At 62.0% G+C, this 18,273-nt stretch overlaps 2 protein-coding genes across 2 annotated transcripts; one reads left to right on the forward strand and one right to left on the reverse strand.

The window, feature by feature from the left end:
• Window positions 1–401: 401 nt before the first annotated feature.
• SDSL (serine dehydratase like) lies at window positions 402–4,218 on the forward strand. Its single transcript, XM_074844398.1, has 9 exons — window positions 402–491; window positions 1,455–1,503; window positions 1,822–2,008; window positions 2,100–2,139; window positions 2,247–2,386; window positions 2,681–2,769; window positions 2,877–3,104; window positions 3,218–3,342; window positions 3,521–4,218. The coding sequence occupies exons 3-9, from the start codon at window positions 1,841–1,843 to the stop codon at window positions 3,712–3,714; spliced, it is 984 nt and encodes a 327-aa protein (XP_074700499.1). The 5' UTR covers window positions 402–491; window positions 1,455–1,503; window positions 1,822–1,840; the 3' UTR covers window positions 3,715–4,218.
• Window positions 4,219–8,029: 3,811 nt separating this feature from the next.
• On the reverse strand, window positions 8,030–16,061 carry LHX5 (LIM homeobox 5). Its single transcript, XM_074844084.1, has 5 exons — window positions 15,291–16,061; window positions 13,334–13,557; window positions 11,890–12,167; window positions 10,302–10,467; window positions 8,030–8,979 (listed from the first exon to the last, which is right to left on the reverse strand). The coding sequence occupies exons 1-5, from the start codon at window positions 15,461–15,463 to the stop codon at window positions 8,612–8,614; spliced, it is 1,209 nt and encodes a 402-aa protein (XP_074700185.1). The 5' UTR covers window positions 15,464–16,061; the 3' UTR covers window positions 8,030–8,611.
• Window positions 16,062–18,273: the final 2,212 nt, after the last annotated feature.

Genomic DNA, 18,273 nt, shown 5'->3' on the forward strand with positions numbered 1-18,273 from the left:
GTGCTGTTCACTCTGAAGCCTAACGATGGTGTGAGAAGCAGGGAGTTAGTTATTTCGTTGCCACCGAAGGCCAGCTCCCCAGGAGCCCACACCCTGCTTGGTGCCTGTCGTTGGTGCTCTCAGGGGGCCTTTGCAGCACAGTTTGGGTCAGGGAACTGAAATCCTGTATTTTGGGGTCTGTTTCACTGCTGTCTGCCTGGCAGCGGGGCAGAGCCAGGGGGAGCGTGGTGTTCCCAGTGCACCCCACTTGACTGTTGTGCATGTCCCAGCTCGTGCGCAGTGGCCCCCCCCTTGGGACCCCCATGGAGCCATCACCAAGCAGGACTGGACTAACTTTGTGCCAAAGTGGCCTCTGCTTTCAGACTCCTCCCAGGACAGAGAAATCCTCTGCGGCTGCGCTGCGGGGTGAGGAGCCAGGGCCGGACCTTCCTCCCAATCCCACCTTCCTCCTCCTCACCAGCTGGGAACAGAGCCAGCCCCTCAACACAGAGGTAGGGCATGTGCTGGGGGGACCCTTACCCCGGTGGGTGTCACCAGGGCTGGGTGACAAGAAGGGGTCCTGGGCTGTCCTGGAGGAAAGGGGGGGCTCTTCCTGATTTGCCTGGGGGCTGCTGGACCCTGGGTCTCAGCCAGGCTCTGGCTGGGTCCCTCCAGGCAGCGCCCCCATCTCTAAGGGATGCTCATGGAGCACCTCTCCAAGCTGTGCAAGACTGTGTGTCGTTCCCCCCGACCCCTCCTGCCCGCAGGGTGCCCGGCTTGGCCAGCCAGAGCTGGGGGGGGGGCTTGTCCCGGGGGCTTACCCAACTGGCAGAGCTGAGCCCCCCTGGAGACATGCAGCTCAGAGCGCGGCCTGGGGCTGCTGCGGGGTTAGAGGGCTTGGCAGGGCGGCCATGGGGGTACGATGGCTCATTTGGAGGTGATGGGGGTGTCTTGGCTGTCTGTTGGTGATTTGGGGCATTCAGACTGCCTTGCTACACCAGGGGTCTGGGTCAAATGGGCAAAGTCCTCAAATCTGCTGGGATGTGTTTCTGGCTGGACCCGAGAAGAGCCGGTGCTTGTGCTCAGCTGACGGGGGCAAACCCTTGGGGACCAAACCCTTGGGGACCCCCACAGTCATTTGGGAGCTGCCTCTCCTCTTCCCCCTGTCTCCTGGGTGCTCACATCCCATCTCCTGGGCACACAAAGGCTGCTGGGATTTGGCTGCCAGGCCCACACATGGCTGTCCCCGCTGGGCACCGGGCAGAGTGCCCGGGCCACGGCTGGGTGCTTTCGGCACAGATCCAGCCTCACGGCTGGAAAAACCCGCCCGGCGCTGAGCAAACAGCCCAGACCAGGGCAATGTTTAACCCCTGCCCCTCGCCCTGCTGTGTGGCTGGACACGGGGACCTGGGGACACCGGCACGGCCCCTCCGACGTCACGTCTCCCTCCCTCTGTCCCCCACACTCTGTTGCAGCTGCGGGTGAGGAGCTGGTGACACGCAGTGAGGCTCCACAGGGCACCAGGTAATCCCCACCGTGGGGTGGCCCTGGCTGAATTAGGGGACAGGGTGTGTGAGGGGCACTTGGGGACATTGGAGGCTTGGGGACCAGGAGGATGGAGGATTGGGTGGCCCATCTTGATGTGGGGCTCTGGCAGGGAGGGCCCATTCCTGTGCCCCAGGGCTCGGTGCTGCTGCATCCCTGAGCTGGGAGGGGACACTGGAGACAGCCTTGTCCCACCCGGGGGGCTCTTGTGCCCCACACCGAGCCAGGACAGGCAGTGGGGCTGCGGGAGGGACCCCATGGGGAGCAGCCGGTGTTTCCCCCACCTCTCCCTGGCAGACCATCCATCGCCAGGGCCATGGCAGCCCAGCCCGGTGGGGGCAAGAAGCCCTTCCACATCATCTCACCTGTCCTGGAAAGCCTGGCCCTGTCCAGGGCAGCAGGCACCAAGGTCTACATGAAGCTGGAAAATGTCCAGCCCACGGGCTCCTTCAAGATCCGGGGCATCGGCCACCTCTGCCAGGAGGTGAGTGTGGGCAGGGCACTGCTCGTGCCCTTGTGGGGGCATGGCAGGGGGACACAGCTGTCCCCCTCCCTCCTTCCCTCCTGCCTTTCAGGCTGCCAAGAAGGGCTGTCGCCGCTTCGTTTGCTCCTCAGGTAATTAGGCCCCGAGCTGGGACAGGGGGAGCGAAGGGGGGATGCTCATGAGTAATATGGGGAGTGCGGGGGGGTTGAGCCCTGCCTGACCCCTCCATTTTCTGCAGGGGGGAATGCGGGTCTGGCGGCGGCGTATGCAGCCAAGAAGCTGGGGTTGCCGGTCACCGTCGTGGTCCCCAGCACCACCGGCCCCGCCACCGTGCGCAAGCTGGAGGAGCTGGGGGCAGAGGTGGAGGTCTCTGGCCAGGTACCCCCGTGGCAGGTCCCTAAACCCGGGGTCTGGGGGGGACCAGAAGGGGCTGAGCCTGACCTCAGCCTGCTCTGCAATACCGGGGATGTGCATGGCAAACCCCATCCCGAAACATCCCCCTCCTGCATCACCTTCACCCCAGCATCGTGGCAGGGTCACCCCGGGGACACCCATCTCAGCCCCGCGCCCCCTGTGGGTTTCTGGTGTCCTCTGGCCCCGCCGTGATGAGGAACTGATCTCTGGGGTGCGAGGGCTGGATGTGGCCCTGCTGAGCCCACGTTGCACCCCCAGGTGTGGGATGAAGCCAACGAGAGAGCCCTTGAGCTGGCACAGACTGAGGGCTGGGTCAGCATCCACCCCTTTGACCACCCATTGGTGTGGTGAGTGCTGCCAGGGCTCAGCTCCTGCCTCCCCATCCCCATCCCCGAGGTACGGGCTGGCTTGGGGTGCCCCTGGGCTGCATTCTCCAGCCCCCCTCACCCTGCAGGCAGGGTCACGCCAGCCTGGTCCAGGAGCTGAAGGACTCCCTGGAGACCAAACCAGATGCCATCCTGCTGGCTGTGGGCGGCGGGGGGCTGCTGGCGGGCGTCGTGGCCGGCCTGCACCAGGTGGGCTGGCAGGACGTCCCCATCGTTGCTGCCGAGACCTGGGGGGCCCACAGTTTCCACGTGGCGCTGGAGGCCGGACAGCTTGTCTCCCTGCCTGACATCACCAGGTGAGCTGGGCTTTGTGGGAGCAGCCATGCATGCAATGAGTTGGCAGGTCTCAGCCCAGCTCACTGAAGGGTCCCAGGACCACCCTGACCACCGTTGTCCCCTCCTGTCCCAGCGTGGCCAAGTGCCTGGGAGCCAAGACGGTGGCTGCGCGGGCGCTGGAGTGTGCCCAGGAATGTCAGGTCATCTCCCAGGTGGTGGAGGACACGGAGGCTGTGCGAGCCGTGGAGCAGTTCCTGGGTGAGCAGGGGCCAGCCAGGCGTGACAGGGGTGACAGGGACACCACCGGCTCTTGGGACTGGCCTGGGACATGCCGGACTCAGGGTGCTGGGGGGACCTTGGCTCTACAGGGGGCTGACTGGGACACGGGGTGGGTGAGCAGGCAGCTCAGGGTGTCCCCCCGCTCTTGTCCCCGCAGATGACGAGAGGATGCTGGTGCAGCCGGCGTGCGGGGCCGTCCTGGCCTTGCTCTACGCGGGGCGGCTGCAGCGGCTGCAGGGCGAGGGGCGGCTGCGGACCCCGCTGGCCTCCGTGGTGGTGGTGGTGTGCGGGGGCAGCAGCATCCAGGCAGCCCAGCTGCGGGCCCTGAAGAGCCAGCTGGGCCTGGAGTGACACCCCCCCCTGCCCTGCCAGCACCCTCCGCTCACTCTCCTCCAAAACAACCAAAATAAAGCTCCGCTGCCTGGCGGATGCGGGGCTGGACTCCTCCCACAGCCCCTGCCCCGGCACACAGCGTCCACGCAGGGATGGGGAAACTGAGGCACACAGGGTGGACGAGGCTGGGGCTCACACTGCGGGCAGGGATGGAGCCGGGGCGCTGCCTGTGCCTGCCCTGCCTGTCCGAGGGCAGGACTGGGGTACACAGCCCCGCTCTGCCCCTGGGACGTGCCGGGCATCCTCCTCTGCGTCCCCCAACCCTCGGTCCCCCCTCCCCTCCCTGCCCTGCCCCTCCCCAGGCTGTTTGCAACTCCCCACCTCAATTAACAAGCGCTCCCTCTCTGACTAATTACTTTGCTACTGTCTTTATGCATTATTATTCTAATGATTATTAATTATTACAATCTTCTCCCATTCCTGCCGCGCTGTCTGCGGTCAGAAGAGAACAACATACATGGACCCGCTTGTTACGGTGATTTATTGGTGGAGCTCCCTGGCCGTGTTTAACACCCGTAAGCTCCGAGATGCACTGACAGGCACACGTGTGTGTGTGTGTGTGTGTGTGTGTGTGTACACCCCATCCCAGAGTCTCCTTGATCCCCCTTTTACCCCCATCCCACTCTTTTTTCCCATCCCCCCTTTCCTCCAGGCTTTCCTGCTCTCCCCCATTCCCACTCTCTAGCGCTGCATTTGCTTTTAGCCCCTTGCTATTGCACTTCCTGGGGTTTTTGTGTTTCCCCCCCCCCCAACAACATTTCTCCCCGCTCCTTCCTCCCATCCCCGGGTGATGTGGAGTCTTGCTCCCACCGGGGGTCCCCGACCCTGACTGCTCCCAGGTTTCCCAGCTGAGCCCACGCCCCAGGCATCACCTGGTGGGGTTGGGCAGGGAGACAAGCTTTCTCCTGCCCTAAAACCCTTCTCAGCCTCCTCCTCCTCACCTTTGGTGCAGAGGGGGCTCAGCCCCAGGCCCAGCTCAGACCCCAGATCACAGCCCCCTCTGCCAAAACCTTTTCCTCTGGCTGGGTGCCTGCCCCAGGACCCGGCTGCCAACCCCGCAGAAACACCCTCCCTGTCTTCGGCTCTTTTCCCCTCTCCCCCCGATCCGATACCTCCCACCGGCCAGGCCAGCTCCCCAGATGCTTCTTGGAGGCCAAAACCCCATAAATCAAAACTCTGCCGCTCCATTGTGAGCAATATCTTATGTAAAAAGGTGTTTCCAGGGAGCACCGAAGGCTGGAGAATCCTATTACGAGGCACACTATTAATTATAAGGAGTCAGCCCAACCTACTCCAGCCATTTTTTATCCCAGGTCCAAAACCTGATTACTTTCCACCTTCTGCAGACCTTCCCCTTCCGAAAAAAAAAAAAAAAGAAAAAGGTCAGGAAAAAAAATAGCACTGATGTTTGCCCAACAGCTTTTGAAAATAAGTTTATTCCCAGGACCGACGCTGCTCTGCCGGTGGCCAGGGCATTGTGGTGGTGTTTCCCCAGCACGGTCCCATGGGAGGGTGATAGCTGGTGATGACACGGCCGTGACTGTGGGGTTTGGGGTGACTCCCCTGAGCACCCTAACAGGGACCTTTGCCCCCTCCATGCCTTGACGAGGGAGTGCTTGGGCTTTGGGTGCCAGCTGGGGCGATTAGGCTTTGGATATCCCTGGCAGGGACATGGGGGTGCAGGTTATGTGTGGGACACCCCACCGGGGGTGGCATGGCCCCAGCTGGTGGGGGGTCACCCGTGGTCACCCTGCAGCTGGAGACAGGTGTGAACCCTGGGAGCTGGTGCCTTCTTGGGACTGGTGGGGTGATGGGGACCCCGACCCTGGGTGCGATGGGGACTCTGGCTGTGATGGGGACTCCAGGCTCAGTTGGGGTGCTGTATCGTGCCCCTGGTTGCAGTGGGGATCCCAGCCCTGGCTGTGGCTAAGGGCTGGGGTAACCAATGGGCTGAACCCAGCTGCTCCCTGCAAGGCCAGCTCCGTGTCCCGTGGCCTGGATCCGGCCCTTGGCGTGACACTGTGCCCTCCCCAGCCATCAGGTCCCTTCTGCCCGTGCTGAGCCACGGGTGGGTGTTTGCTGGGACAGGCAAGCCCAGGGCAGCAGCAGCCCCTGGCCAGTGAATTGGGGGAAGGTTTAGCTCCTGCACCCAGCTCTGAGCTGCGGGGCCCAACTGGTAAAGCTCCTCAGTGCCAGCAGGTCCCTGCTCAGATGGCTGCTCTCGCTGAGCCCCGTCCTCCTGCACAGAGCCCCCAGCCCCTGCACAGAACCCCCTGTCCTCCTGCACAGGAGGTGGCAGCTTGGAGCATCCCAGCATCATCCAAAATCCCTCCCACAGTGTGTCTGCCCCCCTGGGTCCCAGAGGTGGGGTGCCCCATCAGCCTGGGTTTAATAATAACTAATAATAGTAATAATAATAATAGCAGCCAGTGTTCACTCAGTGAATGACCTTGTGTTCTGTTTTATAATCCTCAAAATGATGCTGGGAGGGAATTACTTAACAACACATTGCCCTGTCCTTATAAAAAGTGCCCGTTACCTGATAACACTGATGGCCTGGAAGGGATGGAGCAGAAAGGAGCAGCCAGCTGCTCTCCTGCCTCAGTTTCCCCACCTGTTAAAAGGGGAGAAGGTGCTTTGCTTGGTGGGAGCCCAGTGTCTTTGTGATGGCCCCAGCTCCTCGCTGAGGGATCCCTCGGGGCTCGGCCTGGCTCGTTTGCCACCCCGTTATTAATGCCAGTAATGGTATAGGAAGGATAAATTCCACCACTTGGCTGAACAGAGAAAATATGCAGAGAAGTGGCTGGCTTTTCATAAATCATCGGTGCTCCGTGCTACAACCAAGCCAGGACTTAAAATTCAGGTCAGGAGAGAGGGACTCTCGTAAGCCAGCGAGGGAAGGTAATTTATTCTGTTTATATCTTTTTACTGCAAGACAAGGCGGGGGGGGAAGGAACTCTGCCATGATTTTGCATTTTAAATATTAGTTCAGAGCTGCAGCCTGCCTTGGACTTTATTTATTTTTGTATCTCAGAAACAGGAGAGAGAAAGCAGGAGAGAGGAGAGGAGGGGGGACAGATTAGGGTGCTGGGGGAGGATAACCCCCTCCTGCCAGCCCTTGGTGCCCCCCTGGAGCAGATGGGGCACAAGCTGCTGATGGTGTTTGTGGACCCCTCCTTGGTGTGTCCCCTCCTGGTGTCCCCCCTCCTCAGCCCCGCTGACACCCCTGGCACTCCCGCGGCTCCCCCATGGGGATGCTCTGCCAGCAAGGCTGCGGGTGCCTCTGGGCTGCCGGGGGGTGCTTGGGGGGTACACACAATACCTCCCCCCAGGAGAAAGAAATTATGCAGCAGGCTGTCTGCTGTGGGGGAAGGTGCTGAGCCGGGTAATGTACCCCCGCCCCCCAGTGCCAGAGAGCTGGGGTGATGGGGGGGCAGGCCTGGGGTACCAGGTGGGTGATGCAGCCCTGGATGCAGCAACATCACCTTGTACAGGGGCCGTGGCACCTGTCCCACCCAGGGGACCGATGGGGACTGCTCCCCCGGACCCCACGTAGGGCTGGGGACACTGGGGGATCTGGGCAGTCTAGCCAGCATCTCTCGTGGTCCTGTCTTAAAAAAATAAATAAAATAAAATGAAAGGGACCAGGTGACCGAACAGTAGGTAACTAAAAGGTTTTTTATTCACATTGAACAACAAGAGCCATTCACACTAACAGCCTCCGCAAGAGGCAGCGGGGACAGGAAACCCACAACGCTTTCAGAAAACAACTTTTTTCTTTCCTTTTCCATTCTCCTTCCTTCCCCCCCTCCCCCCCCCCCCCCCCAGCCTCTTGCCCCCTCCCTGGCGTCACCCCCTCCCTGCCTTCAAAATAGAAAAATTCGGAGCCTCCGATGACTAAAGTACAATAAATAATCAGTAAACACAAAAACATACTTTATTTGTTTCTCCTTTATACAAAATAAAGAAACTAGAAGCAAAAACTATAATACATCCTTAAATTGGCGGAGCCTCCGGGAAATGTTGGGGTGGGACTCGGCGTCGAGGCTCAGGTTTAATTTCTGCTGTTGTGGTTGTTGGGTCGGTTTTGTTCTGGGTTGGTTTGTTTGTTTATTGTGGGGTGTTTTTTTTGTCATATTTTTCCCGTTTCTGCCTCTTTCTAGTGTCTTTTCCGCCGCGTGGGAGCCCGATCTCAGCCAGTCACTGGGGTAGTCCTGGGCCCGGCCCCCTCACCCCCCCCTCCGCCCCCGCTACCCATCACCAAAAACCGGGTCCAAACCCACCTTCTCCTTGGGGATAAAATGGGAACAACAAAAACCAAGGGCAGGGGAGGGGCCGGGGGGGGGTTATTCCTGCTATTCCCCATTCCTCCCCCCCATGATGTGGTAGGGGATAATTAAAAAGGATGCTAATTAGCAGAGGGGAGGGGGGAGCCCTGCCCCAGCCCCCACTCCCCAGGTGCCGCCGGGGCGGTGGGACCTGTGTCCAGGCGAGTTCAGCTTTGGTCCGAGAGGCGGTGGTGGTCCCGACGCCGGCGGTGGGGGGGATTCTTCGGGGCTGGGCACCATTTATTGCCCCCCCCTCCCCCCCCAGTGCTGGGGGGAAGGTGCCGGGAGGGGGAGGTAGCGGGGTGGCCCCAAGGTCCCTGGGGTGTGTGTGTGTGTGTGTGTGTTTCTGCAGTGATGCGGAGGGCGGGGGGGGGGACGGGACACGCAGGGATGCGTTTTGGCATCGGAGGGGGGGTCTTTATCCGGTGATAGTGACCTGGTCCGGGGCAAGGGGGGGGACACGCGTGGGCTGGGGGAACGTGGGGGTGTTTTCCCCCTCCACAGGCGCACGCGTGCCCGCGCCAGGCCTACCACACCGCCGCCTCGCTGAGCTCCGGGTTGGGGTGCGAGAGAGCCCCGCTGTAGCCGCTATTGCTGGACATGGAGAAGGGGGGGCTGGGCCCCCCACTGAAGACCTCCCCCGGGATGGGGTGCAGCGAACCGGTCATCCCCGGCTCAGGGCTGGGGGTGTCGGGGTGCGAGATCATATCCGTGTACCTTTGGTTTTCTGAGGAGTGGTGTCCGCTTAGGGGGGGCTCCAAGGGTCCCAGGGGTGTGGAGCCGGGTCCTGAGTTCTGAAGGTAGCTGGAGTCGGCCGGGGACTGGGCTTGGGAGGGCGGCCCGTGGGGGAAAAAGTCATAGTTGCCTCCCGGTCCGTAGTAGTCACCTTGGTAATCTGAGGGAGGGGGGAGAAAAGGATGCAGCTGGTCCCCCAGGGCCAAAAACTTTCCAAAATCCCACCGTGCCCCATAGCCAGCCCTGGCCTCCCCCCTAGAGCAGCGTGGCTGCCCCCTCCAAAATCCTCTGCTGGCTCCTGGGGTGCGGAACCTGAAGCACCGGCTGCAGATTTGAGCCCAGAGGGAGAAAAAAGCCTGTCCTAAGGGCTGCAGCGCTCGTCACCTGCTCCCTACCTGGCCTGGAGGGGTGGGGGGGGATGCCGAAGGGAAAGGAGCCCGGGGCTGGGGTGGCTGGGGAGGCAGGATGGACTCAATTTAATGCTTAGGTAATGGGGAAAAAAAAATTTTAAAAATATATATATGTAAAGAGAATGGGGGAAAAATGCATATATAAAGGGAGGGGGGGAAAAATATATATAAAGGGAGGAGGGGAAAATATATGTAAAGGGAATGGGGGGAAAATATGTGTAAAGGGAATGGGGGGAAAAAATGAAGAATATATATATAAAATGGTAAAATATATATATATTGGAGAAATTATGTACATATTTAGCATCTTGGAAGGGCTGTAGAAAGTAACTGCAGGGCAGCAAAGGGTGCCTGGAAAGCCCCTTGTCGGGGGGCAGGCTTTGAAAACGCAGCCGGAGGGGGGCTCTGTACGGAGCGGGGGGAGAGGGGAGGCGGCGGGGCCGCCCCGCTGCGCCCATCCCGTCCCGTCGGGGCGGCGGGGGGGCCGGCCGGCGGCAGTGACCTTCCATATGCTGCGGGCCCGGAGGTAATTGGAACAAATGCGGCCTGAAAGGGGCACAAAAGCCCCGCAGCTGGGGCTTTGTTCGCGGGGGAGGGGCCGCCGCCGCCACAATGCCCGGCCGTGGGGGGGGGGGGGGGGGTCCGTGGGTGTGCGTGGACGTGTCCGCGTGTGCGTGTCCGTGTGTGCCTGCGGCGGTGTGCGTGTGCAGGGGGGTGAGGGGGTGCGCGGGGAGGCACATCTGCGCGCTGGTGCGTGCGTTGCGCGGCCGTGGGAGCGCACACGCGTGGACGGGCGCGCACAGATGCCTTTGGCGTGCGTGGGGCGGGCCGGGACGCTGCGGCCGGCGCGTCCCCGTCCCCTCGGGGCCCGGGCGGCTTCGGTCCCCGCGGAGGGGGACAGGGAACGGGGGGGCGGCGGGGGAAAAGGAAAAAACACCGGGGGAGAAGCAGGACGGCGCGGGGAGAGGGGGGTCAACAAAGGGAAAGGGGTATGAAGGAGGGAAGGCGCGGGGGGGTGAGGGGGACGACACACACGACACGGGGCAGGGGGCACCCGCGGAAGGTCCCTCACCTCCGTAGTACGTGTAGGGCGTCGAGCCGAGCATCTCGGACTCGTCGAGGCGGCCGCCGAGGGGCCGCATCCTGCGCGGGCTGCGGAAGAAGGCGTGCCGGCGGGCGCCCAGCGCGCTCAGCTGCTTCATCCGCCGCTCCTTGGACCGACGGTTCTGGAACCAGACCTGCGGCGGGGCCGGCGTCAGCCGATGGGGTACACTCCGGGTCGGGGATACCCCACACACACCCCCCAAGTTTGGCCGGGGAAAGGGATGGAAATCTTGCGCCCGCCTGGGAGGGGATGGGTTTTCCCAGCTCTGGGTGGTTTTTAATGACACCCCTCTGCTCCTGCTGCCAGTAGACCCCAAAAGTGGATAGAGGGGCAGGGACACACACACACGAATTAATTATTAATTATTAAAATCCTGGCCCCTTGGCTGCATCTCCCCGTGCACATCCTCAGCCCGTCTGTCCCTACAAGGGGGAGAGCAGCCAGAGGCTATGGAAGAATTTTCCTTTATGGGGGGGGAAAGAAGGGAGGAAAAGAGGGAAGGAAAAGGGTGGCAGGGATTCCGGATTGTGGCAGAAGTAGGCGGAAAGCGGAGAGCAGGGAGATGAGCACCTGCGGCGGCAGGGAGTGAGAGGAAAAGCCGGCCGGTGAGGATGGAGATAAAGGGGGAGGGGAAGACGCAGCCGCCTCTCTACGGGGCATCGCCTCACCCGAACAGCACGGCCTCAGCCCACTCACGCCTTTCCCCCGGCCTGGTGGGGTGTCTGGATTATTGCCCTACTCTTCCCCCCACACACACACACCCCGTGTCCCCCGGGGACGGGGCAGCTCAGGGCAACGAGCACATCACACTCCTCCGGGGACTTCTCCTGCTCCCTTCTGCCAGGAGCCGGGACTCGCAGCTCCGCTACCGGCAAAGCCGGAGAGTCCTTCCCTATTAATGCCTCTATTAAAGCCCATTAATCCCTACATTTCCACGGGGATTTTCTTCACGGGGGCAGTGCGGTAAGAAAGTGCTGGGCTGCCTGCAGAGAGCAATGGCTTCTCCTTGCTTTCACAAGGCCGGAGCATCCATCTCCCGGGCACGCCGGGGGATCCTGCTCGTTCCCGGGGGAAGCCAAGCCGGTGGGTGAGGCAGCAGAGCCTGGCCAGCTCATGTTTTGGGGCTGGTTTTCATCTCTTGCCGTGGGGTCGGTGTATTAAAGCGCAGGGTGGGGGATCCCCGCTAACCCACGGGAGCGTGGGGTGGGTGCAAGGCTAGGCCTGGGGTGATGCTGGCGGGGGACGGATGCCTGTCCCCATTTTCCCAGTTCGTGGGAGTAGCCCCAGCATCCCAATTCCTTCCCAGCACCTGGGGGAGACCGTCACGGCCTTGAACTCTCTGGGCACCCACCAGCACCCCTTCTCCTTCCCTCCCCATGCAGGTCCTTTCTCCGTCTCTTCTCTCTGCCAGAGAAAATCGCCCCATGAAGCTCTGATGTCACCGGAACCTCGGTCTGTGGTGGGAATGACGTCACTGGCCAGCCCCATGACATCACGCTGGCGGGTGGGGAGGGCTGTGGCGGGGCAGGGGGGCGAGCCGGGGCAGTGGCCCTACCTGGATGACTCTCATGTTGAGGCCGGTCTCCTGGGCCAGCTGCTCTCGGATGTGGCGGGTGGGTTTGGGGGTGGCGGCGAAGGCAGCTTTGAGGGTCTCCAGCTGCTTGGCTTTAATGGTGGTGCGGGGCCCCCTCCGCTTGGTGCCCGAGTTTTGCTCCTCGTTCTCGTTGTTGGTGGTCTCCTTGTCCGAGGAGGTCGAGTTGTCTGTCTCCTTGGTGTCGTCCTGCATGGGGTCCTGGAGATCCGGGGACAAACTCCTGTCTGTACATGAGGACACTGTAAAGGAGACCCAGAGAGGAAAGGGGGGGTGGATGACTTAGGGGAGAGATCAACCCCCCTGTCCTCTGCTCTCCCTGGCCCACCCGCTTTCCAGGAGAGGGCTTGGGGGGTGCAGGAGAGCAGCAAGGGGTGCAGATCGCCTCTGCCCCCCTGGTACCCGTAAAGCATCGTCCCCCCAACAGCACGCAGAGCTCCAGGCAAGCGCTGCCCGATCCGGCCCTGCACACCGTGTGGTGCCGGCCGGGGGGAGCTGGGGAGGGGGCGATCCCCCAGGCCCACCGCAGCTCTCGGTGCTCCCGCTCTCCCCCCGCTGCTTTTTTCACACCGGGAAGTGGGAGGCACCGCTGGGAAAAAATGCAACCGGTCCCTGACAGGGTTTGGGGGGGTCTCCAGTCACTGCCTTGAGCCTGGCTCACCCCCCCCAGCCACCCCAACATCCCCCCGGGACCCTGATGCCAGCACCCCCCCCCAAGGCCAAGCTCTACTCGCCTCGCTCACAGCAGCGGCCCCACTGACTGGCGTGGCAGGATCCGGCCCCGGGTGCTGGACGGAGAGAGAGCCCACGGAAGGGGGTGAGCACAGGCGCCTGGCATGGCTGGGACAGCAGGAGTGGGCCTGATCCTGCTGTCCTGACGCAGAGACAGCTTCCAAGGAAGTCAAATGGGAGCTTTGCCTCTGGGTGAAAGGAGGCGAAGGATCAGGCCCGCGGCGCGGGGGGACCGGGCACACTCGCAGGGAGGGGGCTCCGGGCCGTGGGGGGCTCCCAGGCCAGGCTCGGGGGGGGGGTCCTGGTTCCCCACCGCCCCGCATCCCCGCTGCCGTAGGGGCTGTGCATGGGGCAGGAGCCGGGGGGGCGGGGAGCGATGCTGCGGGGCTGCACCTCCGCCACCGCTCGTCCCACGGGTGTCCACGTCCCGCGTGGGGGGGGGGGGTCACAGAGGCTTCCGCCCGGCTTGAAGGCTTTCACCCCAAATCCCTCCCTCTCCCCGCGGATTAACGGGGGGCCGGGCTGGCTGCGGGGTGCAGCCCCTCACCCCACAAAACCAAACCTCCTTCCCGGCCCGGCGGGAGGTACCGGCAGCACCACGGCAGCTGCCTGCTCCTGCCGGTACGAGCGGCAGGGATGCGTCCCCGGGCGGTGCGGCGGGCTGAGCCGCTCGTACCTGAGTTGAGGCTGCCTTCCTTCAAACTGGGAGAGTTCAAATAATCCTCTTTGCAAACAAATTTGTTTTCGTCTATGATATAGAGTTCCTCGCCCGTGGAGAGCTGCTTGTTGCAGACCATGCAGGTGAAACAGTTCAGGTGAAAGACTTTATTCCGGGCTTTCCGGACGAGGTCGCTGGGGGAGATGCCTTGGGAGCAGCCGGCGCATTTGGTACCAAACCTCCTGGAGAGGGGGAGAAAAGCGAGAGCTGGGAGCCCCGGCGGCGATGGGCTGCGGGGGGGCCCCCGTTTGTACCGATCCCTCCCTCCTCAAACCCCACCGCGGGAGCCCGATCCTCCAGCATGTCCCGCTGGGGGATTTGGGGGAGCAGGCGATTAGTACCCCCTGCCCCTTTGGGGTGAGGAGGAGGAGGAGCAGAAGAGCCTTCAGCTCCGCGCAGCCCCGCTCGCAGGCGCAGGGTGGGCTGCGGAGAGAGCTCGGGTTTGGGGTGTCCCCACCCGGGGACACACACACACGAGCATCCTCGCCCCGATTTGACCCCAGGAGGGCCAGAGGGGAGCGGAGGGCGGCGGGGGATCCCCTCCGCGCTCCGCGTTGCGGTGGGGGGGGTTATTTCGTTTCAGCCGGTGCCTCCCGGGCCGGGAAACGGGGGGCTCGGCTCCACCCGACGCTGGCCTGAAAATCCCGGAGAGAAAACTGGGCTAATGACGGCCAGAGCGACGGAAAAAGGGAGCGGCGGGTGCAGGGGGCACCGGGCACCCAGCACAACAGCGGGCGCCGCTCCCCGAAGCATCCCGGGGTCCCCAGCCCGGCGCCGGCACAGTCCCGCTCTCCCGGGGGGGATTTTTCCTGGTCGGGAGCAGCGCTTTGGAAATCGCCGATTTTCTTTCCTTTCGTTGGAGGCAGAGCGGTTTTTCTTCCCCCAGGAGATGCCTTTTTTTAAAAAAAAATAAAAATAAAAAAATGCCAGGGAATCCGAATAGGCTGGGAACGATGTCCCCAAGGAAAAAACAAAACAAAACAAAAAGAACCCAACAAAAAGCAAAACAAAAAAACCCCGAAAACCAACCAAAAAAAAAACCACCCTCAAACCAAAAAACAAAACAAACCCCCCAAACCCCTCAAACCCCCAAACAAACAAACAAAACAAAAACCACGCACAAAAAAATGTGCCCAAACCCCGGGAGCGGGGGCTGCCGCGGCCGGGTCCCCGGGGGAGCCGGGGGCTGCCAGGCCCCGGGGTGTCCACGCAGGGTCCCCCCCTTTTTTTCCTCCGGTCGCGGCAACAACTTCTGCCTCCCTCGCTGCTCCCCGTGACGTTGATGTAGTGAGAGCATTAGGAGTCATAAGTCATCGCCCCCCCTTCCCATCCCGGCCCCTAATTTCCTCATCGGCACCTTATCGCAGTCATTAGGGGCGTTTAAGGAGCGGCGGAGCGCGGGGCCCCGCCGGGGGAGGTGGGGAAGGGGGGGGGGGGGGGGGAGGTTTTGGCCACCGTCTTCGCCGGGGCCTGCGGTCCCAGGAGGGGGGCGAGGAGCGCCAGGCCGGGCCCCGGGGCGGGAGACACACGGCTGCCACCGCGATGCCCACCGGGGCCTGCCGCGACGGGGCGGGCGGCGGTACCGGCGGAGCGGGGCCCGGTGCTGGTGGAAGCAAGGTCATGGGGAGACGGGAGCGGGGGGCACAGCCTCGCCGCCTCCACCTCAGGCTGCAGCAGCGGCCGTAGCGCAGCCGCCGAGCCCCCCCACCTCTGGGGCTCCCCCCGGCCCGGGGGGGCTGCTTCCCCGCCGGAGCGGTGGGGCAGGCTCGGTGCGGAGCCCGGCGGAGAGCGATGGGCGGGGAAGAGGGGAGCCCCCCAAGCTCCGGGGGAGACCCCAGGGAGGCACCGGGGGGGCCGGGCGCGGTGTGAAGCTCCGCACCCTCTGGTGGGTTGGCGGGGTGGGGGGGACCCTCACCTGAAAAAGTCATTTTTGCAGTAGAGTTTGCCTTCCCTGGAGAAGCATTTCTCGGTCAGGTTGCACTTGCACTCGCAGCACTGGACGCATTTGATGTGCCAAGCCCTGTCCAAGACGTTCAGCAGGAACCGGTCCAAAATCGGCCTCTCGCAGCCCGCACAATGCACCATCATAACCTCCGCCGGGCGATGGAGACGCGCGAACGAGAAGTCAGCCCCGCGGCGGCACACGGCGGCGGCTCAAAAATGCAGGAAAAAATTAATAATAATAAAATAAAATAAAAATTTAAAAAATAATAGAAGAGGGAATAACGAAAAATTCAGGGCAGGGGAGCGGAGCGGCTGTCAAGTTCTTTCCCCTCTTCTCTCCGGAGCCTCGGCGGCGGGAGGGAAAAAACGATGCCCCAAAAAAAATAAAAAAAGCCAAACCACCCCCGAGAAATAATAATAATAATAATAATAATAATAATGAAAAAGAAAACCACCCCCAAATCCCGCCCCCGGTCCCTCCGGAGCGCCCCGGGAGCCGGCGGAGCGGCGGCCGCGCTGCTGGCGGGCTCTGCGGCAGCGGGCGCGGCGGGAGGGGTGCATGAACCCCCCCCCTGCAGCCGGCAGCCCCGGTGCCTCGCTGTGCTCCGCCGCCGCCGCGCCGCCACTCTCATGCTGTCCCCATCGCCAGCTTTGTCCCCCGCCTTAGTAATTCGCGCATCCTTATTCAGATTTGGTGACGTAGCGGCCCGCGTCGCCCCGGCTGCGGCCAATGGGAGGGCGGTAACCATGGCAACCTCTTAATTTATAGCATATCTAAATTGGCTCCAGCCTTGTGCTTGGCACAGAGGGAAAAAAACAACGCGCCTCTATTGTTGAGGGTGGCTTGTACCTGTGCCGCGAAGTGAGTATGCACCTGGCTGGGGGGCCGGGGGGGGGGGACACGCTGCAAAAAACCTGGTTTCCCACCGATTCTCCTTTTAGTTTAATTTATTTCTTTTAAAGGGATGCTCGGGGAGGGGTTTGGGGGGTCCCGAGTTGGGCTGGGGGAGAGTATCACCTGTTTTTGGGGTTGGTTTGGGGTTTTTTTTTTTGCACGAAGGGGAGAGATGCTTTTGTCTGGAGGAGCAACAAGCGGGAAGGGGGGGGGAGGATTTGAGAGGGGGGGGCGGGGAAGGGGAGGGGGCCGGGGACGCGGGGAGGGCCGGCTCCTCCGCGCAGCGTGGCGGGATGAAAAGTTCCCCCGGCAGCGCGCTGCGCGGAGGTATGCGGCCCCCCCCGGCCCCCCCCGGCCTTTGTCCCACGGGCCGGCCGCCTTCCCGCCCCTTCCGCGCTCCGCGTATCTCGCCGGCAACCCTCGAAGGGGGAGAAAGGGGCCAGGGGGCGGCCCGGGGGGGGCGGCAGGCGCTGCCCCCTCGGACACTGTTTTTTCTCTCTATTTCCAGGTGCGGCGGAGCTGTAAATCGCCGGCTGGCCGTGCGGGACCGGACCCGGCGCTTGGGGGTTACGGGGGGGCAACGCGGGGGGGATACTCTGTCTGGGGCCGGGGGGGGCCGCTGCCCCAGCCCGGAGCTGCCGGCGGGAGAGGAGGGGTCGGGGTATGGAGCGGCCCCGCCGCCTCTCCCTCCGTTTCCCCGCGATTTGTGGAGGGGACGAGGCGGCCGTGGGGTTCGGCCGCGCGCGGAGGAGGAGGAAGGCGGCCGGGCTGGTGAAGGCCGGCCCTTCCCTCCCCTTCCCCCTTTCGTTTCTCCAGCCAAAATCTCTAAATTTAGAATTTCTTTATTTATTTTTTTTAAAATTCTTTTTCCCCGCTTCGGGGGAGAAGGGGTCGGGCAAAGCCCGCTCCGGCCCGGCAGCCGCGGAGCATCCCGCCGCCGGCCCCGCACCGGAGCGCGGAAACGCTCCCGATAGCGCAAAAAAAACCCCCAAACAAAACCCGAACAAACCCGCCGCGGCACCAGAGCGTCGGCGGGGAAGCGGAGGAGGTTTTGTGTGTGCCCTTGGGTAGGGGTGTTTGTGGAAAGAGCTAAAATCGAAATAAGAAAATACAGGGAGAAGAGACTAGGAAAAAAAAAGAGAGAAAGAAAAGGGAAATAGAGAGAGAAAAAGCACAGAAAGAAAGAGAAAAAACGTGCCCAGAAAAAAGAGACAGAGAAGAAAGGAAAAGAGAGAGAAAGGGAGAGAGTGGAGAAAAATAAATTAGCGGAAACGAAAAAAAGGAAGGAAAGAAGGAGAGACAGACGGAAAAACGAAATAAAACCGAAGAGAAAATAAGTGAAGGAAAAAGAAGGAAAGAAAGAAGGAATAAATGAACGAAAAAAATAAATAAAAACAAAGAAGGCAAGAAAGAAGACGGAAAAATGAAGCGGGAAAAAAGGGAAGAGGAAAAGGCAACGGAGAAAAGAAATAAAAAGAAAGAAATAACGGCGAGAATGGAAAAAAAAAAAAAGGAAACGAAAAAGAAAGCGTGAAAAAAAAGCGCCAGAGCGAGCGAGCACGAAAAAGGAGAGAAAAGAAAGAAAACAAAGACAGAAAGAAAAAAGAAAGGGAAGAGAAGAGAGAAATAAAAAAGGCAGTAAATTAAAAAGGGAAGAAACGGGCAAGAAAGGCGAAGGCAAAGGAAGAAAGAGGAAGAGGGACCGGCCCGCCGGCTCCCGCCGTGGCTCTGCCCAAGTTTGCCGGGGGCTCCGGTGACTTTACGGGGAATCTTGGAGCCGCGGAGCGGTGCGGAGCGGGGCCCAGCCCGGCGGCCGATCCCGGGGAGCCGCTGCTCGGGGCGGGGGCGACATTTCGGGGAAGGGCCCGGGGGAAGGACGGCGGCGGGGACAGGGAGCGGGGGACCCGGGACAGGCCGGGCCGCCCCCACGGGCCCCGGCCGAGGGGAAAGGGGGCGCGGCTGAGGTCCGTCCCGAGCGGTGCCGGCCGGGAGGGTCGTGTGTGCGCAGCCACGGCGTCTCCTCCAACATCTGCACACGCGTGTCCGTGTGCCCCGCGGC

The sequence above is a fragment of the Strix aluco genome, chromosome 18, assembly GCF_031877795.1.
Source record: "Strix aluco isolate bStrAlu1 chromosome 18, bStrAlu1.hap1, whole genome shotgun sequence".
Lineage (NCBI taxonomy): Eukaryota > Metazoa > Chordata > Aves > Strigiformes > Strigidae > Strix > Strix aluco.